We start from the raw sequence: 27,866 nt of genomic DNA, 5'->3' as shown, positions 1-27,866 counted from the left end.
ACTTCATTCCAGTCGCTCCTTTGGAGATGGGTTTCCATTCGCCGCGTGACGCGCGTTAACGCGTTTTTTGTCCCCCTCTTTGAGCCGCCCCGGCTTCCGTCCCAGGTGACTCCCATTTCCACTCTCACACAGCGCAAGTCCGCGGAGCGCCGCCAGCTGACGCAGCAACAGTCGGCGCAGGCTGAGCGGAGCAGCGAGCGCTGTGTAGGAACTGGCTGTAAGTCTCAAGTCCTTCAGTGGTGGTTGTTGTTTTTTATTTTCCATTCACAATGAAGAAAATAAAAGGGCCCACATCCTGACGTCCGCGCTTTGGTCAATGACCCTCCGTCGCGGTGTCGGTGACTGACATGGACTCTAGTGACTATAAGGTAACGTGTCAGTTTAATTTTAAAATTATGGTGTGTTTTTTTGGGGAGGGGGTGCAGGGTGAAACTCGTGGAAGAGGGAACACGGACAGTTAACACTGCCGAGGCCCGACATCGCTCTCTGGTAAACGTTATTTAAAATAAACGTTATTATTAAACGCAGCGATGCATCGTTGTGGTTTAAAGAAGCTATCTGGGTGATTTATAGGAACAAACCGCCCGCTATCGGGCGTTACGTGTTTTGTCATAGGGAGCAACCGTGCAAACTGTTATCCCGTTTAGCTAGCAAGCTAACATTAAAACGGCTAACGGTAACTGGAGCTCCTCGGGGCGGAAAAAGCAGAACGCATATAGCGCACATCCATTAATTGTCTCCTGTCACAGTGGCATTCGCGTTGTTTTCGTGTTGCGTAAAGAAACCGTAAGCTCGATTTCGGTGGCATTCATTTCATGCTCAAACGTCAAGCTGAGAAACACGGTCCCGTGTCAGGAGTTAGCTTGGCTAGCTGCTTAGCCTCAAGCTGAATAGCTCTCCTGTCATTGGACGGCGCTTGTCGCTTGAAGCAGAGGAGCTTTCTGACAGCACTAATTTGGAGTGAAAAACGATAGCTGTTTTTCCTCAGAAATGGAGAAACGTGGCGTTAGATTTGCCGAGACGGTTTCAGTCGGCTAACCAGCAATGTGCATTAGTTTTGTTGTTGTCGGGAGGGGGGGGCAGGTTTCGTGGATCGTCAGGAGAGGAGACTATCCGGTTCTTCTGCATGTGTGAAATTCCTTTGACGCCGTCAGTAATGCAGAAAGTTACGCGTGCCGGGGTTTTGTGTTTGTGAAAAGGCTTTCAGACCGGTTAGCGTTGAGCGGTGGTGACGTCACGGTTTCATCAGGTTAAATGTGCGAGATTTTTGTCACACCTGGGAAAAAAAAGTGCGATCGAGTATTGTGACATCCGTCAGTTGTGTCTCCGTTGGTGCTGAACCGCCTCGGAGATCCGACGAGTTTGCTCTTCTTTCAACGCAGAAGCCGGTTCTCGTGTGTGTGTGTGTGTGTGTGTGTGTGTGTGTGTGTGTGTGTGTGTGTGTGTGTGTGTGTGTGTGTGTGTGAATGCAACTTGTGTAAGAATAAGTCGATCGCACAAAAAGAGGGTTTGTGAGATCAGTAGCCAACTCTGCCTGGCCACTCCGACATCTGTCACCCCCAGCCGATGCACATCTGGGTATGACCGCACTGCCTTTTCCACAATCACAGCTATTCTCGCTCACCCGCCCTCCAACACTCGGATGCTACAAAGACACACACGTAATGGATTCCAGAGATGTGTCCTCTGACCAGCTCTGTCTTCTTTCACAACTTTTCTTCTTTCCTTTTGATTGTTGGATTTTTACCACTGCTGTTAGGAATTCAAGAATTAACCATGGCTGCAAGTGAGGCCTCCATACTTTGGCTTGCTGTATAATTAGCTTATCCTGGAGCAGTTGATCCTGTAAAACTTAATCCTATAACAACACCCCGTCGGTCGTAATGTGCCATGTTGCTGATTCCGGTCTCCTACTCGGGTCCTTAAACCCGTGTCGCTTTGTCGGTCTCTGCACTGAGGCTGATACTAAAATATTGCATTACAAGTACAGTTTCTTCTTCTTTCGTGAACCGGTAGACCAAGTTTAATTTACAACAGAATGGATGAGCGCTACAGATTTGAATTATGGTATTGCCCCAAATCCCAAATTTGCTGAAGAGGAAAAACTCTCCCAAAATAAACTGTTTAACGGGGAGGGAAGAAGAGGAAGAAAGAAGCCACCCGCCGACAGTAGCAGTGGGAGACAATGGCTGTCTGTGTGACATCCACTGGCCACACTGATGACTATTCATGCACCCCGACCACTGTTTCAGAGAAGCGAGGGGGGGGGGGGGGGCTTTGTACCCTAAACCCCGTCACCTCTCCTCACCCGTTGCAAATAGCAACAGGTCTGATTATTTTAGGACCGCTTGTACAGAGCTCATCCGTCATCATTTTTCAATGGCGCCTTTGCTGTTTTACATTTTGTATATAAATAGGACTGCACATCAAACAATGGCATGTTTTCTAATGTGATTGTTTCCTCGTGGTTTATTAAGGATGTTTGCACGCCTGCCGGTCAGCTGGAGTCATCACTGAACATGTGTCCAGTTGAGGCTGCATCTCGAGTTTGAGCTTGGAAGTACTTTTCAGTCCCAGCTCGGCTTTCTAATGACCCAATGGCAAATCTTTGGCTTTTCTGTGGCCCGCCGTCCCAGTTCCTACAGCAGAACAATCTGACTGTTTGCTGTGTGTCTAGGTCGTAAATCTGGAGACTCGTGAAATCAGACAAGACGACAAGTGAATGTGCACATAGTGTGACATTGCTCTGGATTGATTTATATCATAACTAGCGAAATCTTTCAAAGTCTTTGAGAACTCCAAATGTATGAGTTACTTTAGGCCCTTAATTTGTTAAAAATCATCTACAGTTTGTGTCTTGTAACTTTGTTAAGTCTGGTGTTTGTACCTGGGAGCCATATAGCTTTTTAGCTATTGTGAGATGAAATGTTTCCCAAAGACACTAATACCTGTTTTGGGCTTTTGGGTACAGAGACTCTGCTCATCACCAGTAGCTTGGTGTTAATATTCTTCACCCATTTTGTTTGTGCTGCAGATGTGTGATAAATTAACTAATAAACAAAGCTGGAGGCCTCTTTTTACATCCTGTGTACTTTGCTTAGATCCTCTCAGTTCGATGTTTGGTAGCCTTTGAACTCGTAAAGGTTTTATGGTACCGTGTTTATTGATTGTGGAAGACATGCAGGACTGAACTAACTCCAGCAGTATGACGAAATTGGTGACCAGCTGTGATTAAAACTAACCAAAGGAGAGGTTGATCAATAGCCTTTTTGTTCATCAAGACATTCCCTACTCAAGGCAATACGATGAAAATTCCTGTACACAGATCTTCTCTCATTAAAGTTTTTACAATGTGAAAGTTGATGTTTGTAATCTGTATTATTAGTCTTATACATTTTAAGAGCTTAGTAAACTTATCCAAACAATCAACTTGATGTCTGAAATAATGGAGGATTTCTTACTAAACCGATGTGAATTCTCGCTTTCACTGTTGAACTCTCCCGTTGTGTGTCTGTGTGTGTGTGTGTGTGACGGACGTAACCTTATTGAAATAGGATTCGTTGCATCGAGCAGATGCGGACAATGCAAACACAGAGGGCTTGATACAATACAAGCAGTCAGTCAGTGACCACATTCTCTCCATCTTTATTTGAGAGATTGATCAACGCTCTGCGGCGTAGACCGTCGTCCCACTCCGATTGGGCACCGCAGTCATTCCCCGGCTCGCAGTCCGGCGCTGATGGCCGTCCATTTGTCTTTGGTGCAGGATGTGAAGCTATCAGCCGAAGTAGAACCGTTCATCCCGCAGAAGAAAGGAATGGAAGGATCTCAAGTGAGCATGAGTCTTTCTGGTGAGGCCGGCGGCGGGGGAAGTGGTGGAGGCAGCGGAGGGGTGGAAACCACGCCGATACCCAGCTACCTCATCACCTGCTACCCATTCGTCCAGGAGAACCAACCCAACAGGTACAGTCTCTAGCTCAGAGGGAGGGGAGGGGGGTTCAACAAGGATATTTCAACCCTGTTTGCTGGTGAGCGAATGGAAACAGTGGTTGTAGTGCATGATATTGATAGATATGTATATTTTGTGCACCAAAATGTTCCATATAAGTTTTCCAATACTGTCCGCTTTGGCCGAAATATAGTCATTGTTTGCTGTATTGTGGGAAGTCGGTTCTCCCAAACTTTGGTACCGCCCAAGAACAATCCTTTGTGTTGTTTACAACGTATTCAATGTATTATTTACTTTAGCAATAATGAGAAAACACTATCCAGTGTCCTTGGTGCGAGGGCTATTAGATTGTGCAGTAGTTTAAGACTGCGTAATCATGAATGGCCAGAGCTGGTTAACTTGGAGCCACAATCAATGTTTCCAGTGGCTCTTTCTTTGTCCCGCTGATCTGCTGTATCCTCACACACATCCGTTCCTCTGTTTCCTTCCCGCCTATTTGAATGCAAGGAAGTGCCCGCTATAGTAGGCTGGCTGTGAAAATGTCATCTGGATCCTTATCAACATGTCTACATAGCATGTACAAAGTACATTAACATGTTGCCTCTTTGCTCCTTCCCAGGCAACATCCCATGTACAATGGAGGGGAGCTGCGCTGGCAGCAGCCTAACCCCAGCCCCGGTGGTTCATACCTGGCCTACCCCATCTTGTCTTCCCCCCAGCCTCCTGTCTCCAACGACTACGCCTACTACCAGATCATGCCGGCTCCGTGCCCACCGGTGATGGGCTTCTACCAGCCCTTCCCTGGCCCCTACGCTGGGCCCGTGCAAGCCGGAGTGGTCAACCCCGTCTCCGCAGAAGTCGGTGAAAGGCCGCTGCCTTTGGGGCCAGCGTACGGGATGAACAGTCAGAGGGGTAGAGGCATGGTGCGACCTAATGTTCCCCCAAATGTACAGAAGGTCAGTAACCTGATTGTGAGGCTTGTCGCGTTGATGTTGCGCGGTATTTGTGCCGCGAAAAAGTGTCCGTCCTCATCCTTGATCTATTTAGTGAGCGTGCCCCGGCCCTTTCTCCTACAGCAGCAGTTGGGTGTGTGCCAACCTCTAAGGGGTCGCCGACCTCCAACCAGGAGTGTAGCTGTCCAGAAGGAGGTCTGCACTTTGGGGCCTGATGGTAGAACCAAGACAGTCATGCTGGTGGATGCGGCACAGCAGACCGGTAAGCTCCAACTGTGTTCTACCATGACTGTCCACACAGTTTCAGATGAGAAGCTGATATGGGGAACAATCCTACATACTTCTCACAGGTGCAGTAGTTCTCACTGGACCCAACACCAGATATTTTATTAAGTAATGAGAATAGAACACATGTAGGACAACTTGGACGACATGCAAGCAGTCGTTTTGCAACAAATGAAGACACTTCATATTTTATCAAACATTCCAGACTTTGCTCAGGTTGTGTGCCTCGCCCCATGACCGAGTCGCTTTCCTGTCAGAGAGAAAGCGGGACACAATGCCAGTCAGTCCTGTGGCCGGTCCCACTGGTTGTTAATGTTGACGACTTCCGAACGAGTCGGAATGCAGAGCTGCTAGTTGGAAAGGTTAAACCGTGTGCCGCTCATGATGTCTGCAGCGATGTCGCCATTTCTAAGAAAGCTAATGATTAACTCAAATAGCTTCATACTAAGAACACCGTCCAAGTTTCCACTGATTCATCTAGTCGACTAAATGTTTGTGTCAACACTGGTATGTTTTGTAAGTCGCTTTGGATAAAGGCGTCGGCTAAATGTAATGTAACCTGTTAATAATTACAGCCGTTTCCACTTTGTAACACGTTAACTCGGCTTCTCCTCCTTGGTCCTCAGATTTCCCAGGTGAGGTGTCAGGGAGGTGCGCAGCGGAGCGGGCCAGTCCCCAGCTGTGGAAGAACAAGACAAAGAGAAGACGGGCGTCCCATCCGGCCGAAAACTACAGCGAGCAAGGCGCCAGTGAGGCGGACATAGACAGCGACAGCGGCTACTGCAGCCCCAAACACAACCAGGCTGCGGGTGTAACGCAACGAAGCGCCGAAAACACTGCAGCGCCCACAGTAAGTTGGCCGCTCACCCTAAAAATGTGTTTTCCTGCGATGCGTAAATACGTGCATTTGTAACGGGAGGTAGGTTATTTTTCTGAAAATGGTCTTTGCTGAACTTCCACATCTCGTTTCACACTGTGTTGGGAACGTTGAATCACTGTCATTAAAATGCTGATGTTAATATCATTGGATTAGCTTTTCTTTTTTACGGCACTGGTAGAGATCTGGTTTACTGCGTACCACAATAAAACAACAGAGACATGTCGCAACATAAAGGGCTCAACTCGCAAAGCGGCAAATGCACCGAGCAAATCCCAACGGTGTAACATGGTCCTTTAAATCAACCTGCCCTCAGTGTTTGTGCACATTTAACGTACACTTGATATCTAAACGTTTTTTTTTTTTTTTTCTCCGTACAGGCAGTAGAGACTGGCGTAATGACAGGTAAGCTTCACAGTGGTGAATGTTGTGCTGTCATTAGTCATATTTCTCATGCAGCCTATTACAAAGGAGTTTTTCACCAGCAGGCACCTGGGTAAATGTGGCCTCTCAGGCGACCCAGTCATGGGGGGACAGAAACGGGCACTTTCACAGAGCAGACCAGAGGAAGAACTCTGAACAGAGAAACTTCTCCCAGGTACAGTAGATCTCACCGCAGCAGACTCTAAAACCTTTAAGAGAAAAATAAAAAATATTACCAACAATACAGATGCAGATTCACTGGTATTAGTTTCCAATCATGTTTCCTTCACTTGACTGTCTTTTAAAATGTGAATAATGGACATCCCAGTTTCTTAAAGTCCAAGGTGACGTCCTGCAATGTGTCTTTGCTGACATGTTCAGTTTAAGAACTATAGTAAGCAAGAAATCTCCATATTTTCCCACTGTGTTACCCGGTTTTACCTGTGTTCTCTGCCTTCCAGGAGTTCCACACTGGCTATGCAGGGCGCGGGCCTCCCGGCCTGTCGCACCAACGGCCGCAGCCAGCTGTGGTCTCTGGTACCCAGGTCTCCCCGCACCCCCTCTACTTTGAGGTGAGAGGGGCTTTCTGACGCCATCACACCCCTCATAGATCTAAATTCCGGAAGTTCATTTGTTGTGCTAAAATGTTTTCTACGCTCGCGTCAGGATGAAGATGAGTTCCCAGATCTGGCTAGCGGAGGAGCTGCCCAACGCTGCACCAAAGCAGAATCTACTTCAGCCCAGACGCACGCGCAACCTAAACTTCCTAAAAACCTGGTACGGGAATGTGCTGTCTGGTTGGTGCTGTCTATGAGGGTGCTCACTGAATGGGGATACAATATTAATACTTGTACAAAACCGTGATGGCACTGCACTTTCATGTTATGAATCACAAAATGATGTTTCCTGACCAAAGTCAAGACCCCTCCCCCTTCTCTCTCTCTACTCCTCCTTATTCGCACCACATAACCCAGAGAGCAGGTTTTTTTTCATATTTTATTCCTTTCTTCCTCTTTTTGGTTAATTATTATCAGCTGACCACATTTCCGCCTTTCTCCAAAAGCAATCTCCCGAACCCGACCCCCAAACAACCAACTTTATGCATCACAGCACCTAAACTGTCAGGAATAGGACAGAAGTCCAAGCACTGTATGTGGGTCGGGTCAACCGGTGCATCACTAAAATCCACAGACTCTCCACCTGAATGGACACCATTGCGGAATCTGTTTACTGTTCCACCATGGAAACGTTTATGACATCAAACATCAGTTCCGCTTCCTATTTTCTCTGCGTCAAACAACACATAGCTGAGTAGCAGCTTTGCTTTGAACCAGGAGCTGCGTTACTTTAACGTCAGCGTCCAGCCTGGCGTGTGGTTCTCTGGATGATGCAGCGTTGTAGAAAATGACATTCTATAGATCCATGACTATGCGATGTGGAAACATTAGAAACGTATAGGAGAGGCACAGGTTTCATTCAACGAGTCACACATGGGAAGGAGCAGCAGTCGGCGACGTCTTTTTATTCAATGGGCCGTTTTTGAAATTTACTCATTCACTGCACGTAAAACATTATATTGAACTATGACGCTACATCAAAATTGAAATCTCAAATGGATCCCCTATTTTATTGCATCTATAGAGGAAGCTTGTTTCATAACCAGGTTCATATGAAAAGGCTTCTGTCTTTATGAAAATATCCACATTAAATTATGCTATTCAGTGAAAAGAGTAGTAACCAATCAGAGTTCAGGTAGGGCGAGTCTTCAGACCTCTAACAAAATACCTTCCACATTGAAGGGATTTTTTTGAGCAAACATGGATATTTGCTCGATTTGTGTCCGATCTATTTTTGTGCATCTACGCAGCTGAAATATCTGACTCTAGTACCTTTCTTCCCTTACTAAATACTCATTTGTGTTTCTACGCATTTCACAGCTGGATAACCTTCCAGAAAACTCCCCTATCAACATTGTGCAGACACCCATCCCCATTACCACCTCTGTTCCCAAGAGGGCCAAGAGCCAGAGGAAGAAGGCTATGGCCGCTGCCCTGGCCACTGCACAAGAGTACTCTGAAATCAGCATGGAACAAAAGAAATTACAAGTACGGACATTTGATGACTAACTGATGTAGGATCGGTTCAGATTGAGAAGTTTGAATATCATGACCTGTTTAATCAGTTCTCGTTCTCGCTGCTGACGGGCTCGTGGCCTTCACGGTCTGGTCTTCAGCTGCATTCTGCATCGGTGTGACCTTCGCTGCCTTTTCTTTCCGTGGCCTGCAGGAAGCATTCACCAAAGCAGCAGGGAAGAAAAGCAAAACCTCTGTCGAGTTGGACCTGGGAGATATGCTGGCCGCTTTGGAGAAACACCAGCAGGCTATGAAGGCCAGACAGCTCAACAATACGAAGCCACTGTCATTTACAGGTATTCATTAGCTCAGTCAGACCTCAACAAGTAGTTTAAGCCGAACAATCATGCCTGTATCATCTTGGGATCAAGTATGTTGTGCAGTGTTGTTGAGCATCTTTCATTCAGTGTTTATAGTTGGGTTTTTTTCTGGGTTTGTGGCTCGTGCTGCATTCACATTCCGCTTGTATGCTAACTTTGTTGTCCTTCTCCCCAGTTGGAACCACCGCTCCGTTCCACGGTTCAGGCTTGGTCAGCCTGCCGTCCGCGTTGAAGGGTCACCAGCAGCCGTACTCCGTCCCACACAATTCTCTGGATTCTACCGCGCCTCGTATCAAGAGGGGGAAGGAGAGAGAGATCCCCAAAGTAAAACGGCCCACCGCCCTGAAGAAGGTGAAGGAGTTTGAGTTGATCTAAATATTTAGTGTCTTACCAACCTGCAAATCTTTTGAATGATTTTTTTTTTTTTAAACCATTTTCGCTCTGTGTTTTGGTAGATCATCTTGAAGGAGCGTGAAGGGAAGAAAGGGAAGACTAGTGTGGAACAGGAGTCTTCAGGCCAGGAGGAGCACGCGGATGAGAGTTTACATTTTACTGATGATCTTGCACGAGAGCCCGCCTCCCAAGAAGGTGAGGCGTAAACCATAAGTGACCACCACTCCGACGTGTACCCAATATTCACTTGCTTTTTATCCATCACACATTTCCTAATTGTTATTTGTGCTCTGCTGTGCACCACAGAAACCGGTCTGAGCATGCCCAGCGACGCGTCCCTTTCCCCAGCCAGTCAGAACTCTCCATACAGCATCACCCCGGTGTCCCAGGGTTCTCCCGCCAGCTCCGGCATCGGGAGTCCCATGGCCTCCAACGCCATCACCAAGATCCACAGCCGGCGTTTCAGAGAGTAAGTAGAAAGCGAGGAACGGAATAGTCAACAGGACGGAGTAGGAATCCTTTGCAATGGAAGTGGCTCCGAAATGCAGTGAAAGCGTTGAGCAGAGCAAATACTTCTCCCACTCTGAGACCAGAGCCGTGGCACGGAGAAGCGCGCTATGGACGTTTATCGGGGGCTCTTAAGGGCGGAACTGTACAATAATGGATTGTAGAGTGTGGCACGGATGCCGAGCACATTGCCCCTTCTTAGCAGAGTTGTATGCCAGTGGTCACAAACCCAGCTTTGTCCCTCTGTGTCCTCTTTGTGGGCCTTTTGTCCCAGCCCACCCTTCTTGAACAGATTTAGCATTTAAAGCCTCCAAAAGTCCTCCCCTCGGCTGTGACCGCCAGGACGCTCGCTCCTCAGGCCACACTACGTCGATCTTCCGATAACTATTTCACCAAAGCATAAAGCTCCTGGGAGTATGCATACTGTTTTAAAACTTAACCGACCTGCAAACATGACATCATGACGGCAGTAAACCATTTGAGTCATTCCACGAAGAGCAACAAAGATGAAAGCCACACATTTCAGTCAGACTGCTTATGGTTCTTTTTTTAATGAACTGTAAGAGAATGGTGGGAGATGCCATCACAATTCCTTAAATCCAATGTTGATGCCATAAAAATGCTTGTTTAGTTGGAATAACACTTTTAAACTATCTTCTAAGCGAACTGTTGTTTTACACGAGAGAACAGGCATATCTTTTTTTTACAGTTTTGAGTCTGAAATAAAAGATGTTCTTTTGACTTTGGGTAATTCAATGAACAATATTGAATAAATGTATATATCTTCAAATGAACATGTTGCCGTGATATATGTGCTAGTTACCATTAATGGTGATCATCACTGTTAGCTTGGTGGCCACCCAAAAGATAAAAACTCAGTTTTGATCGGTAACTAACTAACTACTATCGGTAACTATACTCTCGATCTTTTTTTCTTTCCGCAGGTATTGTAACCAGGTGCTGAGTAAGGAGATCGACGAGAGCGTCACTATGCTGTTACAGGAACTGGTTCGCTTCCAGGAGCGGATCTACCAGAAGGATCCCACCAAGGCCAAAACCAAACGTCGCCTGGTCATGGGTCTCCGAGAGGTCACCAAGCACATGAAGTTGAATAAGATTAAGTGTGTCCTCATATCTCCCAACTGTGAGAAGATCCAAGCCAAAGGTAAACAAATGTTGTAGTACCACCATTACATTGGGCCATATTTCAGTGTTGCGAGGCCTTCTGTACCCGGGCAGCCTCCACGTCCCCTTTACAACAAACCCAAACCGACACCTTTCTTTGCACGTTGTGCTCAAGTGAATAGCTGGTATTTTCTGTTGTTTGACTTTGTTTTCTTAAATTGTGTACAGTTGAGTCACTGTTTTGTTTTTTTTTACTACGTTGCAGGTGGTTTGGATGAGGCTCTTTACAATGTAATCGCCATGGCGCGGGATCAGGAGATTCCGTTTGTGTTTGCTTTGGGCCGGAAAGCTCTCGGCCGCTGCGTCAACAAACTAGTGCCTGTTAGTGTTGTCGGCATTTTTAACTACTCTGGAGCTGAGGTAAGTCCCTTTTCACTAAAACCCTTTTGGCAGCGAATAATCCACCCATCGATCTATCTTAACAGAGGAATAAATCAAATAATAATCCGTGTAATAGTTGTACAACCTCTCACTACCTCGGTTAAACCTCCTTCAGGGTCTCTTCAACCGTCTGGTGTCTCTGACCGAAGAGGCCCGGAAGGCCTACAAGGATATGGTGTCGGCTCTGGAGCAGGAGCAGGCCGAGGAGGCTCAAAAGAATGACAAGAAACTCCCGCACCACATGGGGCACTCCCGCAACCACTCGGCTGCTTCTGCCATCTCCTTCTGCTCCATCTTCTCTGAGCCAATCTCAGAGGTCAATGAAAAGGAGTACGGTGAGCACCCTCATTTTCTGTCTGTTATTTAGGTTCAGTACCATAATCAGTGGTGGAGGACGTACTTAGATCCAGTTACGGCGCATAACAAGTTTATTAATCCCTTCAGAGACCAACTGGAGGAGCATGGTGGAGAATTCAGATGCCCTGGAGCCTGTAGAGTCTGAGCCGAGGCGTCCTGCACCACCCACATCAACCCCCAAAGTGGGCGAGGCCGCGGCCGCCACGCCTCCCGCCACGTCAGCCTCCACCGCCACGCCTTCATCCACTGCTCCCCAGACAGCCAGGACGGCGCCTCCGACACTGACGCAGGGTAACGGGGAGAGGGACGAGGTCCGGGTGGACGACCGGCTGGAGCTGGCGTCTCAGCAGAGCACAGAGACGGGCTCTCTGGACGGGAGCTGCAGGGGCCCGCTGAACTCCTCAATCACCTCCACCACTTCCACCCTGGTCCCCGGGATGTTGGCGGAGGAGGAGGAAGAGGAGGACTACACTCCCGAGCCAATCGCTGTGGAGGTGCCGACCCTCAGCAGCCGCATTGAATACTGGGTGTCAAAGACCCTGGAAAACCTGCAGCTGGGAAAGAGCCAGGAGAGCACAGAAGAGGAGGACGAAGACGAGGAGGAGGAAGAGGAGGAGGAAAGAGGGCACAGCGAAGAGGAGGAAGACCTTGATTCAGCGGATATTGCAGAGACGAGGAGCGAGGACAAAGACCAAGTGGAGGTTAAGAAGGTCCAAGGTTGATGTCTCCTCCTCGTCCCCCTCCTCTGTTGTCACATACTCATTCCCTGTGTTGCTCTCACATCCTCCTTCACATCAACCAGCAGCTTCTCTCCTTTGTCTCCAGCCCCTTGACACCAGAAATAATCTCAGGTATCCAACCAACTGACCAACACTCACACACATTACAGAGAAACCGACACACAGCGTCGCACACCAAACGGCAACTAACGCGGTCCCCTCTTCGGCCCATAACCTGCTACACTTGAATCCAGAGGGTTCTCTCCTCTGTGACTCTCCTCCTCCTCCGAGGCTGAACTCGTTCCGTCTGCAACGTTTCTGGGAGCAAGTGCTTGAGATGGGGAACTGCAGCCCGTGGCTCGCAGAGGAGGAAGGTTGGAACCTTTTTTTTTTTTTTTTTTTTAAGCTCCCATCTTGTTTCATGCAGAGCTCAGGAGGAGTACAGCTCTGCGTGTGCGTGTGTGTGCGTGCGTGCGTGCGTGCGTGCGTGCGTGCGTGCGCGCGCGCGTGTGCGTGTGCATGTGTGTGTGTGTTTGTTTGTTTACAGGCACATAGTTTTCATTTAATTTTTGCTGTGTTCTTTAGCTTTATTGTACATGTTATTTGTTTTTGTCCTCCTTGTTCCATGAGAAAATGAAAAACATTTCCTCACAACCTTTTGGTTAATATGTAGCTTTTGTCACAGAGCATTACAGTGTCAGGGGGTTATTTCTTTCTACCAAAACCACTCCTCAGTCTTCAGAGTGTTATTATAATGTTCAATTAATAAGTCTCGCATTTTGTGTTCAGATGACTTTTAACTTCTAAGAAGCAAAATGAGCTTTGTGTATATATAACCATCTCTATGTGGTTCTATTACAGTATATATTGGTTTGTCAGATTGATTTTGGCTCTGTGTGAAACTATTTTGATTGTTTTAATCTGGAATTGTCTTGAGTTCCCAGATGTCTGTGCTTCAGAAAAAGAAAAAGTGGAGTTTGTTCTCTGATACGGTAGGGCGGTCTCCTTGGTAATGACCTAACAACACCTTTTGCTTTTAAAAAAAAAAAGCCAAGTTAACCAATAGGACAAGCCGGTGTTTACTGGTATTCAGACGTTCATCAATACCCAAGTTGACCAATAGCGTTGCATATGGCTCAATCCTTCTAGGGCTCTTCTAGATTATACGCACAGGTTTCACCCGAGCTGAGGCGCCCCCTCATCGGGCGTAGCAGCCCTGGAGGTAGTCACACAGTCGTGCACAGACCTTTGTAAATACATGTGTACAAAAGAGATTTTGATTTTTCATTGTATTAAAACGAATACAATCATCCTGTTCCTTAAAGCCATTCGATACGTTTTAACGGCGTGAATCCTATTGGACAACGGTGTTTGATAGTGAACCACAGTGAGATTTCAGCCAATCGACGGCGGCGCGGCGTGTTGGAATGCAGTGTGAAGCCTCGACACGGGACATGACGGCGTCCTGAATATTATCCGCGGGATTATAAAAGTATTTCTAGTTTGGTAACAAGTACGCTGTGTGTAGGTTTTTGGTTGCTCTGACTTCCATCAAAGTGTTTAAAGTTAAAGTTAATTGACGGCAAGTGTGTTTCTTTGCACTATGTAAATACAGTACTGGTAAAGGTCTTGTAACTAATGTGAACAAAAAAACAAAAACAGAACGGTTCAATGAAGTACTTTTTTCAGCGTGTTCCTTGTCTTTATATGGGTATTTAAGACCGTCTCCTTCAGACTGTACATCACTAGCAACATTGTTCTAGGCTGTTTCTCATAATCCTGTTATTGCTCTTAATATATATGAACTGATGATTAACATCATTAAAATGTTGTTTAAGTAAAACCGTTTCACTGGTACTTTTGTCTTCCATCCACTGTCTCATCAGCACTCGCACAATTCGATTGCTGAAACAAACGTTCCAAATTGTCTTTGTTTCCTTGTCTTGAAATGTGAAGATTCACTGCTTTTCTTTGTCACATATGATGGTAAATGTATTCTGGGTTTGGGATGAATTTTTCTCTCAATATTTCATAGAAAGAATTCTGCTTTAATTAATTGAGAAGCTTGTACGCAGATGATTGTTTATCAGAAGAGTTGTTAGTTCTCAGCCCGTATTGTACATTGACCAAACAGCCACCAGGAGGAGACAACGCTCTGCTGCACACTGTTCATGCGTTCAGACTCGCCGCCGCCTTATTGCGTCACATCCAGCGTATCTACACATCGTATGCAGTGGACGAGGTGTCTTTAAAGAAAATACTTGTTTAAAAAAAATCTAAATGTCATAGTTCTTTACCCTTATTTTCCAGCCTCTGTCTACGCTTTGCTATTATATATTCATCTTTTAAATCCGTAATAAGTGCTATATGTAAAACCGCCCCGACATATCGCTCTGATTGGAATCTAAGGGAAATTCAAAGGTTTCAGTTAAATGCCCTTCCTCTTTAACAGCATCTCACAGACGCAACTGATGTTGGACTCAGCACTCATGTACTGTATTAGCTCTGCGTGTGTGTGTGTGTGTGTGTGTGTCTCTAAGTACAGCATGAGTCACCCTACCCGCCTGTGATTGGATGGTAGTTTATGGGTGAGGGAGGGGGTGAGAGCCTCGGGGGCCGTGTGTCAATCTCTCCTCCGCTCCATTCACATATTCATCCGCATGCACCGTCGAAGTGAGCGAGAGAGCCTCTCATTCATAAAAAAAAAAAAAGAAAAGTTCATTCATAAAAGCTGCACACTTGCTGTGCGCCTCAGAGAGAAGAGACCGAGGGGAGGAAAGTTGATGTAGAGCTGTGAGCCGACTGAGTGCACGGGTCACTCATCGTGACCAGGAACTTTAGGCTACGGCGGACGTCTCCTGTCCCACGCTGGTGAGTTGACTGTGCCGAAGGATGCTGTGCTTAACTTACTGCGTTTCTTGCCTCTTTTTCAGCTTTCTGTACTTCACATCTTCGTAATCGAGTCAAAACCTCTGGACGTAATAATTCTGAGCCACGTTCCTATTTCTCTCCTGCTGTGTCCTAGTGCTCTCCCCCCCCCCCCCCCCCCCCCAGTCCAGTTTCTTGATTATGAGAGTGCAAACCTCACCCAGGTTCAAATCACACACGGGAGTCTTACCAGGTAACTCGTCTCCTCTCGCCTTTGAAGACTTTATCAGGACAATGAAGAAATCCCTTTGCCGGACATCATTCATTGTGTCACTGTCTCGCCCCTGTTTTGTCTTCCCACAGACATGTTGAAGCGCACCAAATACAGTCGTCTGCGCAACGATTCGCTGACGCCCCTGGAGGATCGGCCCCAGAGGATGCTGCCCTCCAAGCGGGACCTTTGCCTCGACTCTGATTTTGCCCAGGTGGAGGCCCGGGGCGCGACCCCACACCACGGGACGTCCACCCTGAGGGACTTCATCCCCCGCGTGGCCAACATCCGATTGCAAAATCCAATTTCCCTTCGGGGACCGAGGGGACAGACCAGCACAGAGCGGGACAGAACCATTAATGGACACACTGAGGGACCTTTATCCAGAGCAGGACGGGGCTCGGGGCCCGAACAGAGATTTTGTAGCCATCCTCCCCACAATGGGGCCCTGTCTCACGCCGCTCTGCGCTGCACAAAAAGACCCATCACCCTGCATCGGGTAGCCGGCCTCCCCAGGACCGCCGACTGTCCTCCCTGCTCACAGCGCAGAGACGGTCCTTTGAAGACCTCCTCGGCTGCAGAGGACTGCACAGCGGTGGGAACGGCAAGCAGAATGGTTCACCATCACATCAAGGTACCTATCACCCGGCAACCAGGAATCCGACCGCCGCCAAGAGTTCCCGACCGTATCTTTGTCGTTTTCACTTTTCTCCCAATTTGCCTAAAAAATGTTTGTGTTTTATTCCAAAAATGTTGCTTCTTTCATTCAAACTTTACAAGAAAGTGCAGCGCACCTCATGTCCAGGATCCCGTCAGCGGGTTGAGGTTTTATTACCAGAAAAACATTTTCACGTGAACGAAGGATGCAAAGGCACAGAGACAGAGTTTCATCCACACCATCACACTCACTCCCCTCCCTCCCAGATAGAGCTTCCTGTGTAGGCAGTAGTGACTCATCCTGGCTCTCTGCTCCTCACTAGATCTGCGTGTGTGTGTGTGTGTGTGTGTGTGTGTGTGTATCCGGTGTCAGCAGAGCCCATGCTGTCTTAGAACCGGAGGTGTGTCCGCATGGGTGATTAAGAGCCGGGCCTGTGAGCTGCCCACTGATGTGAATGAGAACGGACGGTTTGATTGTCCTTTATAAACAAGCACACGCAAACATTACGCACCGCCGCACACTCACCACACACACACACGCACGCACGCATATTGATTTAAGTCCGGTCTCCATCAGTGGTCTTACTCACCCTGCCTCCGGCCCATAGAGTTTGCTCTGCTGAAGCTCACGGCCAATGGGACCAAAAAAGTGTGTCCAAGCACATGGCCTAAATGACGTCCGGTTGCATTTACAACACGTTCAAAAGTGTTCCTTTAGTGCGTGTTGGATACATGCATACAGTTTTGGTCTTTGGGCAATTTTTTGTATTTATTTATTTTTAATTAATGATCAAAATCTTAGGCAGAAAATACAGTCAGCATGTGCTCTTTTCTACCATGCTGGACGACCATTAAAATACTTAAATATCAAACGCCATTCACGTTTTTTTCAGATGAATTTTAACTGACATCATTTTGAAATCTTGTCTGAAAAGTTTTTCCAACTTATAAATAGTATTTGTTGTTTATGATGAAACTAGTTTGGTGATCCGTAGTTTGTATGTTGTTCTGATTAGCATGCTAAAATGCTAAGCTAAGAATAATAACTGCTAAACATCATCACCAACCGCCAAGACAAATTCCTTGTATGTTTGACATATTTTGGCAATACATGATTCCTGATGTTAGCATCGCCACATTAGCATTGCCACAGAGCCCCTAACTAGGCTGTACTCTAAGACTTGTTTTAGTTAAATCGTTGTTTAAACCCATTGCCTAAGTAGTCCTGCTGAAGATTTTTTGTAACAGTCAAGAAGAGAGAAAAGCATCATGCGAATGTGTAATGTCAGAAAAAATATGGGCGGATTTTTGCTTTTTCTTGGATGAAATAACGCATTCTGAGTGATCCCTAAACGTTTCGAAAAGATGTAACCCTGTTTTTAGTCTACCTGAAACTCTTTGAATCTTCAAACACCTTTATAATGGACATTGATAATCGAGTTACATTGTTCAGGTCATCATATATACAGTTGGCTGTCATCTGCATTGCGGCGGTTTCAAACCGAACATTGTGCTTAAGAGTTCTAAATGTATCCAGAAATTATGATAATCCAACAAAGAGGGAGAAACAGAACAGTTTGCGTGGTTTTCTTTTTTCACTATCCTTTCGTGTGAATCGTCTCCAATCAGTGAGTAACTGGTGTTTTGTTGTATTTTCCTAGTACATGGGTAGTGTGGAGGTGACCCAGTCCATGAGGACCCTCGACTTTGATATGAGAATGAAAGTCACACGGTAGGAAGTCTCCCACCACACGCACACACGCACACGCGCACACACGCACGCACGCACGCACATAGATACTGCAACCTACATAAAAGAAGAGCATCGAACTACTGACAGTGCGCATGGAAGAAGAAACATCCATATATTTGCCAAACAAGACATGTGTGTTCATTTGAAAGAAATCTTTAAAGGGGGAAATCAAATTAAATGTATAACGTTTCATAAACCGGGGCTTTCTCCTCATCATTTGATAGTGACATCCTTGTGCTGGATGCCAAAACGCCAAAGGACACAGCTACCGCTGTTCACAACAGCCCCGCTGAGTGATGGGGCAGAAAATCCGATTAGATGAATTTCCTCCTAATGATCTCTCATCGTCTTATTAAGAGGAGCGAGAGAGGGAGAGAGACCTCAATCCATTACGTTCTATTTGTTTTCAAGGAGCAGAAAAGAACTTCCTGGAAAAAAGTCTTTCTTTCTAGAAAGCGGGATGTTGCTTGCGTACACATGAATGCATAGTTCTCTAGGGAGGCAAAGGCTCACTGACATTCAATAGGAAAAGTGCATCTGGCTCATAATGCTTTTGCTTTTGTCGGACTTTGAGGGCTGGATTTGTGTTCGTATCGATTTATTGGTCATTTTATATTATTCCAACATTGAACTACTTCTAAGATTGATTGGCAGTCTGTGACTATGTACATGTGGTTTTCTTTAAATGTTGATCTGCAACGATTCCTCATGCATAAAGTAAAAACTACATACGAGAAATACAAAGTTAAGCGTAAAAGTATTGTATTTAAAAGGGATACTTTTTCCCTCTGTAGTGTATAAAGCCAAAGAAAACCCGCTGCAGATGAGCTTCTTGTAATTTAGTTTACTTCCTCTCACGTTCTCATGTGCAAGTCACATGTTAGCAGGGACACCGGACACATACTCACAAAGGTATCTCTGTGTCCGTTGTGCGTCTGCATGTGCACATGTTTGTAATCTGTTTGTGTGCGCAGAGAGGCAATCAGTAGACTGTGTGAGAGGACATCAGCAGCGAAAACTAAAAAGGTAAAGAACACACACACAGACACACACACACCCATGCAATCAACACAGACCCAGCTAGAATAACAGATTTTTTGTCATCATCAGCCTGTGTGCAAGGGACTGCCTGCCCTTCTGGGTCAAATCAACCTTCAGTTTTCAGGCAGTAGAATCGTCCTCACTGTCTCCACAGACAGCGTGACAATGATCACTGCCTCTTCCTTTCAGGTGACCGATTCAACACGCTTAACCAAGTTATAACTGTCTTCGTTCTTGAGGCCTGCAGAGTAAAAACAAACCCATTTGTGCTTGCTTCTGTCCTCTCTCTTCTCCTCCATAGAAGATTGCCCACCACCCCATGCAGGCTGTTTCATTTGCCTCAGGAGGAGATCCAGTATGTTCTCAAATGTTTCATGTTAACAAACACTTACACATACGTACGTAGAGGAACTGATTTGATTTAGCTTGATTACTGCTTGGTTTGCTGCCATGTGTGGAGGATTGAATTATTTCCAACCAAAATGCTTGAATCTTTTTCACTGTTAATTGGTGGTGTGAGGTCCGTATTTATCAGGCCGATAAGAGCTGCACTTTGGACAGAAACTTATACCATGTGGCTATACTAAAAAATCCAAGCAGCTTAGAAAATACTCTTAAAGTTAACCAACAAAGGTTTGTTGAAAAATGTCACGGGAAAAAAAGTGCAAAGAAATTAGGTCAAAAAATGTTTTGAGAAAAAAGTCAAAATATGTTCGGTCAAAAATAGGCAAAAAAGATTGTAGCCGACTCCTCTCACCAAAACAAGAGACAAGATCTGTTCCATCTGGCAGGAGGCTGAGGTCCATCAGGACCAGACCTCCTGTAACACAAACAGTTTCTTCCCGTTGGTAGTCGGGCTCAACGGAGGCCGGATCCCCCACTGACTGACGCTGAGACCCCTTTCTCCACCGGTCACTCTTTCACACTCCACATGCACCTTTTACTTGTCACTTTTACATACACTCACAACATAGTTGTGTAGAGTATGGCTATCGTTTCGCTGGTGCACTTTATTTTTAACTTTTATTTGTAATTTATATTCCTTCTTATCTTTTACTTTGAAATGGTTTATTCTATATCCCTCTAGCCCATAGCCTTATGTTTTATTTCATACCGTAGAGTCCAATTTTAAATTTGTAAATTTTACACGCCATTTTCTTGCACTATTTTGTCTTATCTGTCTTGTGGTCCATTGTCTTACTGTCCGATGTTATGCACCAACCACCAAGTCAAATTCCTAACATATTTTGATAATAAATGTTCCTGATTCCTGAAAAAAGGTTTAAAGAAATAGGTTCAAAAATGTCATGGAAAAAAAAGTAAAAACATGTTTTGTTGAAAAATGTTATTGATAAGAAAATCCAAAAATATTAGGTCGAAAAATATTTGGAAATAGAGTCAAACTACATCTGAAAATATTAAGCCAAAAATGTTTTGAAAAAAATAATAACAGGTCAGAAAATATTTTCAAAAAACAGTGAAAATATGTTGGATTAAAAAGATGTCATGGAAAGTAAAGTCAAAATATGTTTAGAAAAAATAGCCCAACAATATTAGGCCAAAAAATATTTTGGTAAAAAAAATATTGGGTTGAATATGTTTGAAAGAATGTCCAAAAATATTAGGTCAAAAATGTTTGAAAGAAAGTAGAAAATATTGGGTCCAAAAATGTCTTGGAAAAAATGTCAAAAAATATTAATTTGTAAAATGTTATGGAAAAAGTAAAACAAAAAGTCCTAACAATGTCATTGAAAAAAAACACAAACTAATTTTTATTTAAAAAATGTAATGAAAAAATAATTAGGTGGAAAAATACTATGGAATAAAAGAAAAAAGAAATTAGGTCAAAAAATCAGTGTGTAAGGTAATGCAGAACAATAAGCAACAAATCGTGGATTTCTTTCTTCTGTCTTAACTAACCAGAGTTGATCTTTAATCTTACCAATCATTGTTTGATTCTCTTTCCTTCCATTCACGCATTATTTCCAGATGAAAAAATGTGGGTTATGCATCCTGAGTGAAAAATAAATCAATCAATGCACTTAATGTCTGACAGCCAGCAGGACATGTCAGTTATTAGCTAGTCTAGGTCATATCCTGCTTGCAAACAGCTTGACTAATGAAAGCGGTTACTGAGGATTTAGCTGGCGTTCATGAACTCCATTTTTCTCGCTCCAACAAACTATGAAGCGTATTTATTTAATATTTAATTTTCATTGCGACACAGCAACGTTGCTCTGGCCAAAGATCAGGGAGGACATTGAGGCAATTTCTCTCCGGGGAAACACCATCGAAGCTTTGGATGGGATTATAGCTCGTTGTTTGATTAATTAGCTAAAATAATCTTGCAGTGTGCTCTGAGCCTCGGCTCAGTTTGCTTGGACACATTGAAGATAGCGCAGTGAATTCAAATCAATCTGCCAGAGGCTTTATGGTGGAGCGTATCCCGCTGAGCCACTGATAGGAAGTAAATTAATTAAACAGAATACACGTGGACGACCAACTAACTGAAAACGTCTGCTGTGTTTTCCATGATTAAATCATGAACTATTGAGCCTAAACCCACCAGATGCACAGGTTATAAACGCAACAACACATGTGCGGGGTTTTGTAGCGGCCTTGTGCTCGTACAAATGCAGAAAAACAGTAAGAAGTGATTTATGAAAGTCAAAATAGCATTATCTTTCTTTTACAAATGAAAAGTAGAGTTTTGGGGTAATAAAAGGGAAACTATTCACTTCAATACGCTCACTGCTACAGTCGTACTTAGCCGGATTGCTGTTATCCTTAGTGTGATCTTTTCTATTTGTACTCTTTAGCATATTGAAATTGCAATTAGCTGCCACAGTGGTCAACAAATTTGACATTGTTTTACCAAACATGTTCTTTCTATCTGTTTGCAGGACATGGCCAATTACATCGCTTACGTTGCCAAGGACCTCGTCAATCAGAGAGGTGATGCATAGTTTAAGATCATCATCATCATCATCATAATGAGCTTCCACTGGACTTAGTGCCTTTATCCTTTAACTATCCATTATATGGAATTGAAAAATAATATGTCTCATTCTCTCTCTCTGACAGCATGTCACATCCTGGAGTGTCCGAGGGGTCGTGCCAGCGAGGTAATCAACAGCATCGGTCAGGCCTTCGAGAATCGTTTCCGACAACTTCTCAACCACACGCCGTCGCTCCTCTCCAACAGGTTGTCCTTCTGTCGGCTGGGGGGGTTTCACGTGTATTTCAGGCAAACTGATCAGACGGGCCACTTAGCAGGTCCGCGTTGACCCACAGTCATTGTCACTGGCTTTTAAATTATCTTAGTTTAGTGTTGTTTTTTTGATCGAGGGGCCTTTATTCTGCCGAGAACTGTTTTTTGTAATTGTATATTTGTGCCGTACTGCAAAATAACATTAAGATACGGACAGAGATATTTTCTTTTTGTTAAAACATTTGCTTTTCTTTAGCTACTCCGACATGTGATGCTTTTCTTGGTCTTTTAGACGGATCATCTGTAAATACAGAAGATAAAATGTATTTTGGTTCTGCTCTTGGTTTAACCAAAACAAATGATTTGAAAATGTTTGAAATTCATTTAGACAAAATAGTTAATCAATCAATTCAAAATAATACTGGCAGATAAATTGGTAATAAAAATGTTAGTTGCAGTCATAGTTTTTGTGGGTTCAAATGTTGCATCCACACACGCAGACATTTTTAAAGCAAACTCAAAGAAATCAATACAATAGATATCTTTTTCTGTGTTTGTACATGTTTGTGTGAGTACGTAATTGCGTGTGCGTCGTAGTAACGGAGGTCATACAACAGTGGAGGGAGTGAGGTGAAGGCAAGTATCTCTCTGCCTGCAGGTCAGTGGTGAGGATCTGTCCCAAATCGAGCCCAGAGGAGAGAGTATCCGACCCAAAGGCCAACCAGGAAGTGGAAGCTAGCGAGCAGCGTGATTACTACAACGTGGTCCCTAGAAAGACGCCGTCCGCTGGTGGAATAAAGGACCTGGTTATCACCAGCGTGGAAAACAAACAGGATCCTGACATATTTGGGGTAAGAGTGACATTAACATTAGATATTTATTTAGCATCCGGGAGACCAGAAAAAAACCAGAACAACAAGTTCAACTTTTCTCCAAAGCTTTCAAATGCATCTCCTGCTCAGTATATCGAGGTATTCTGTTGTCATGAAAATGTGCATCATTTTCTGGTCAAAGAACTAGACAGTTAGCGCTCATTATGAGCCACTTGGGTTAATGCTAATAGTCCTTAGGCGTGTGCCTGTAATGTATTTAAACCCTCTTTTAGTTGTTGGTAATAACTTTCCTAAACGATTGTGCTACTGCGGAAATTGAGTACGGGGATTTTCTGGTTATGAGCAAATGTCTCCAACCGGTAAGCCATCAGTGCTCCTGCACATGCACGCACGCACGCACACGCACATATGCACATTCGCACACAGACACACACATCTTGTCTGAATGACTCATCTAGTGCTGTTGCAGGTTTGTTCCTTTGAGCCTCTTTCCCTCTATGAGAACTGCTCCATCACAGAAGAAACTTCAGCTCCACCTGCAGGTAAAACTCATCCATACACGGCAGTGTGTGTGTCTGAATGTAACCACTTTGTGTTTCTTTGACAATTAGGGTAAAAAAAAATCGATCCCATCTGTACAGCGTGATTTTAGTGAAAAACCTCATCAGGTAGAACAAGTTATATGGTTTCAACCAAAAATCTATATTGCTTTAAATCACATGTAAAAGTATTATAGTCCTGAATAAATTAAACCAATCAGTAGCCTACATGTCTCATTGTGAAGGCAAAAACAGCATTATTAGTTTTCCACATAATGATCTCTTTGTTTTTGTTAGATTGTTGGACTCGTTGCTGATGCGGCAATGACCAAAACATTCAGAATTGTTATCAAACTCAACAGGATTGAATCTGCCATTTTCTCTACTTAATGCAGTCATTTTAAAACATCTCAACTCTCAGTTGAAATTTGAGTTTTTCGAACTGGAGCTGATTTGGAAGATTCGATTTTAAGAAAAGTCTCAAACGAACCCTACCGACAATAAGTTTATAGACTTTATACAACGGCCCAGTTGAAAATAAGTTGACATCTTGGTTTATAGTGACTACTGAATGTAGCGGCCCACCGCTGAAGACCGCTCTGTTCTTCTTCTATTGTTTCAGAGTCAGTGGCGTGTGAGACCAGTGAACGTTCTGAGACACTGATCCAGGACCTGATCCAGGAGGAAGTCTGGTTCCACGGCAGGTAATCAACATCGCTTTCCTTTTACACTTCTGAATCACTCAACTTAAAAATGTGTGTACGTTCTCCATCCCAGATTGGGAAGGGATCAGGCGGAGTCACTTCTCACCTGCAGCGGGGATTTTCTGGTCAGAGAGAGCAGCTCTGCGTCTGGTCAGTATGTTCTCAGCGGGATGGAGGGAGCCACCGTGCGTCACCTGCTGCTGGTGGATCCACTTGGACAGGTACAGGGCTTCGGTGCTGGATATCAGATACACAAAGCACGTACAGATGCAAGTGGCAGCCGGTTCTGACGTTAAACTTTGTGTGTGTGTGTGTGTGTGTGTGTGTGTGTGTGTGTGTGTGTGTGTGTGTGTGTGTGTGTGTGTGTGTGTGTGTGTGTGTGTGTGTGTGTGTGTGTGTGTGTGTGTGTGTGTGTGTGTGTGTGTTTTTGCGTAAGCAGGTACGGACCCGCGATCAGGTGTTTTTGAGTGTTGGTCACCTGGTGCGTTTCCACATGGAGAACAAGATGCCCATCATCTCTGGAAGCATTGAGCTGTGTCTGAGACAGCCGATACTACAAAGACACTAACACACACGCACACACACACTCATACACTCATAGCATGCATACGTTTGAGCTGCAGCAGCAGTTCTCTGCTTTTGGAGCTGTCCACAAGCAAAAAAAACTTTAAACCTTTGGACACCTTTTGCAGAACATACCAACGCTCTCAGGCTGAATATATCAATCAATCATTAATTAGCTGGTGCTTACTCAAAATCCAAGCCCAGGGACAAGAAAATTACCAGAATGTTGGAAGACTTCCACAATCATTCTTTTTGACTTGCTGAATTCGTCGTGTTCATTTGTTTTTTTTTGCGGTTGCTTCGTGTTCCCATTTTCCCTGCTTGACTTTCGAATCCCAATTAAAATGCTTTTTGTAAACAGTCCACAACAACAGAAAAAATGGGAAATATGCAAACAGTAATGTTTTTTTTCCAGTAAGTTTATCAAATAGTCAGCTCTCTTTGTAATTTATGTCTTGTTAGTTCTCCAACCACAGAAACACAACTTTATTTATCCTTATCCTTCATTATAAGCTAATTATCATCAAGTTGAGGGAAAACTTACAGCACACATTTACTACTTTACTACTTGTTACAAAATTAAATATACAACTATACGTTAACAGAGACACACGTCTGACATGGTATGTTTCATCGAGAAAACCCGTTGAAATGTTTATTTTCATCCTTTTTTTCCATCTGTAAACGTTTCAAACATTGCATAGTTGTATGTAGCGATTCAATATCTAGATTTAATTCCTACCAATGAAATAAAAGCAAAAACATTGATGCAGTTATATATTTCCTACTGCAGCCAATATGTCTTTTGAGGTTACAAGTAGCCAGTGAACACACTCCCATTGGTCTGAAGACATTTCCCACGTTCACTTTTGTACTGGATGCCTCTTTTATTTTGTAGTACAAAAAGGACAAAACAATATTTGAAAGAGCAGCCCGGGGGGAAGTGTATTGATTTTCCAGATCTATTTCAGCCAGCAAACTGCACATTAGTCACATGATTTATAGATTGTGTTTCAGTTTTATTTAACCTTACACGTGTGGCGTAGACGCGAATGTGAAATCTGCTGTCTTATTTTGTAGGAGTCTATTTCCTGTGTCCAACAGTGTTCACCACTATGTGATCGCAAGAGAGGAAAAGTGGATTGATTTAACAGTCAGGTGACTTGGATAAGTGTTTTGCAGACACAAAAACAAAGTAAAAGTAACGTTACTCATAATTGAAAAAAGATGATCTGTAAAAAGTAAAATGAATGTAGGACGAGTTGCGTGGGGAAGACCTATAAGCAAAAAGCATAACGTACCTCAAACAGTTCAAGAATTAACTCAACAGGTAGGGTAGTTATTTCCACCACTGCTAATTTATGGAGGAAGATGACGTCACACAATTTAGTTAACCTTAATAAAGTACCCTCGTCTCGCGTAACATTAGCGATCTCGCCCCGCTAATTCCAACGCGTCTAGAGTTGCTATGGAAACTCATGATCAAAAGTCTATTTTGAATGACAAGTTTTGGTCACCGGCCGTTTTTTCTGCAATCTTTAGTGGATAAAAATGACCTTTTCCGGGGAAGAACAGGCGGAAACATGATTGACATGGAGGATATATATGGAGCCAAATCCAGGTCAAAAGTTTTGTTCATTTGAGAAACAAATGTGAACCTGAAAGTTTTGTTCTTGAACATTGAAAAATACAACAATATATTCAAAATAAAAATAAGTGCCCAAAAAGTATTTTCGGGTTGAATATAGTTTGGACTGTTTTATAATTTTTTTTAATAAAATATTTTTTTTCATTCCCCCCTTGTATTTATTTTTGATATTCACTGTATTATATTTTCTAATTTCAGATTCAAATCTTATATTTTCGAATTCAAAACTTTTTTTCGCGTTCGGATCTTTTTTTCTCACATTCAGACTTTTGACCCTGATGTGCTGTAAGGGGCGATGCATCAACTGGGAGGGGCGTGTAATCATGAGTGACAGACAATATATTAATTAATAGTTCATTGGCATCGTCGATAACCCTTTTAATTTACATTCAGTGTGTACTGCAATAACTAACATGATAAAATAATCATCAAACAAATACTGAAAAGATTCCTAAAATAACGATTTAGATGACAGCAAAGGGTAAAAAGATTAAAAAAATATTATTCTATTATAGTAGGCTGAATATATTTGTCTTTTGAATTTTCTGGTGATTTTTTTTATTTTTATTCATATCAAATGCAGTTGCATCTAATTGTGATTTTTAAATGTATTTGTCACGTAACTTTTCACATGTTGATTAAAATGTTCCTTTGTAAATATCAGTTTTTCCACTTTTTTAACTGCCTGGATTTATTAAACCACAAGATGGCGCTATCGGCCTTAAAAAAAGAAGCTAATTTTCCTTTAGCGTCTTATGTTTTATTGATCAGTTAAATACGGTTTTGGATAAATTTCTAAAATACTTTTAAAAATAAGATTGTGTGCTGATTTCATTCCTCTGTGATTTAAACAGCAGTGACCTGCATTTTCTTTCACCTTTCCAGTGTTCTTTTGACTAACGTGTAAACCTTTAATACTGGCTGCTCCACTTTTCCCAGCTTTCAGCAGCCTGTCACTTTTGGTGAAGTGAAAGATGACCGCGTGCTAAAAGTATGCAACTGGTTTTTCGGGCTGTGGCCCTCGTCGTCCTCTCGTGAGGCTCGGAAGGGTCTCGCCCACATTAATCACCCTCAGAGCGGCTTGTTGGTCTCAGATCAGGGAACCAGCGGCTGATGCAAACACCGAGGGGGTATCTCCAGAACAACATCACTAAAAGCCTTTCTGTTCCGATTACGCTGTCAAATGTAATCACAGATCTCACATAACTTCCCACAATCCTCAGCTCTCAGGGCGACAAAAAGAGGGCTTATCTGGCGTGTTACAATAGCAGGAAATGAATGCACTTCAAGTTAAGA

General features: G+C 44.0%; 2 protein-coding genes across 11 annotated transcripts; both read left to right on the top strand.

Moving 5' to 3' along the window:
• Window positions 1-19: 19 nt before the first annotated feature.
• On the top strand, window positions 20-14,324 carry secisbp2l (SECIS binding protein 2-like). 9 transcript variants are annotated; one of them, XM_078085627.1, is made up of 18 exons: window positions 20-217; window positions 3,767-3,963; window positions 4,569-4,905; window positions 5,026-5,164; window positions 5,814-6,037; window positions 6,445-6,469; window positions 6,550-6,662; window positions 6,949-7,059; window positions 7,154-7,264; window positions 8,425-8,592; window positions 8,774-8,915; window positions 9,115-9,290; window positions 9,395-9,527; window positions 9,639-9,801; window positions 10,784-11,004; window positions 11,230-11,384; window positions 11,521-11,740; window positions 11,850-14,324. In XM_078085627.1, exons 2-18 carry the CDS (start codon window positions 3,818-3,820, stop codon window positions 12,482-12,484), a joined length of 3,219 nt encoding a protein of 1,072 aa, XP_077941753.1. In that variant the 5' UTR covers window positions 20-217; window positions 3,767-3,817; the 3' UTR covers window positions 12,485-14,324. The 9 variants fall into 9 exon arrangements, with proteins under 9 accessions (XP_077941753.1, XP_040054789.1, XP_040054798.1 ...); XM_040198855.2 differs by having other exon boundaries at window positions 20-368; XM_040198864.2 differs by having other exon boundaries at window positions 86-368; window positions 5,029-5,164.
• An 805-nt stretch (window positions 14,325-15,129) lies between these two features.
• LOC120832530 (SHC-transforming protein 1) lies at window positions 15,130-27,233 on the top strand. Of its 2 annotated transcripts, none has more exons than XM_040198905.2 (13): window positions 15,130-15,352; window positions 15,713-16,254; window positions 17,939-18,009; window positions 19,005-19,056; window positions 19,141-19,260; window positions 19,373-19,426; window positions 21,975-22,026; window positions 22,156-22,276; window positions 22,941-23,133; window positions 23,585-23,657; window positions 24,277-24,358; window positions 24,432-24,579; window positions 24,798-27,233. In XM_040198905.2, exons 2-13 carry the CDS (start codon window positions 15,715-15,717, stop codon window positions 24,924-24,926), a joined length of 1,635 nt encoding a protein of 544 aa, XP_040054839.2. In that variant the 5' UTR covers window positions 15,130-15,352; window positions 15,713-15,714; the 3' UTR covers window positions 24,927-27,233. The 2 variants fall into 2 exon arrangements, with proteins under 2 accessions (XP_040054839.2, XP_077941755.1); XM_078085629.1 differs by lacking the exon at window positions 15,130-15,352 and adding an exon at window positions 15,512-15,602.
• The last annotated feature ends 633 nt before the right edge of the window (window positions 27,234-27,866 follow it).

The sequence above is a fragment of the Gasterosteus aculeatus genome, chromosome 12 (assembly GCF_964276395.1).
Source record: "Gasterosteus aculeatus chromosome 12, fGasAcu3.hap1.1, whole genome shotgun sequence".
Classification (NCBI taxonomy): domain Eukaryota; kingdom Metazoa; phylum Chordata; class Actinopteri; order Perciformes; family Gasterosteidae; genus Gasterosteus; species Gasterosteus aculeatus.
The sequence above is the reverse complement of the archived record's forward strand: the minus strand, read 5'-3'. Positions and strand labels throughout refer to the sequence as shown.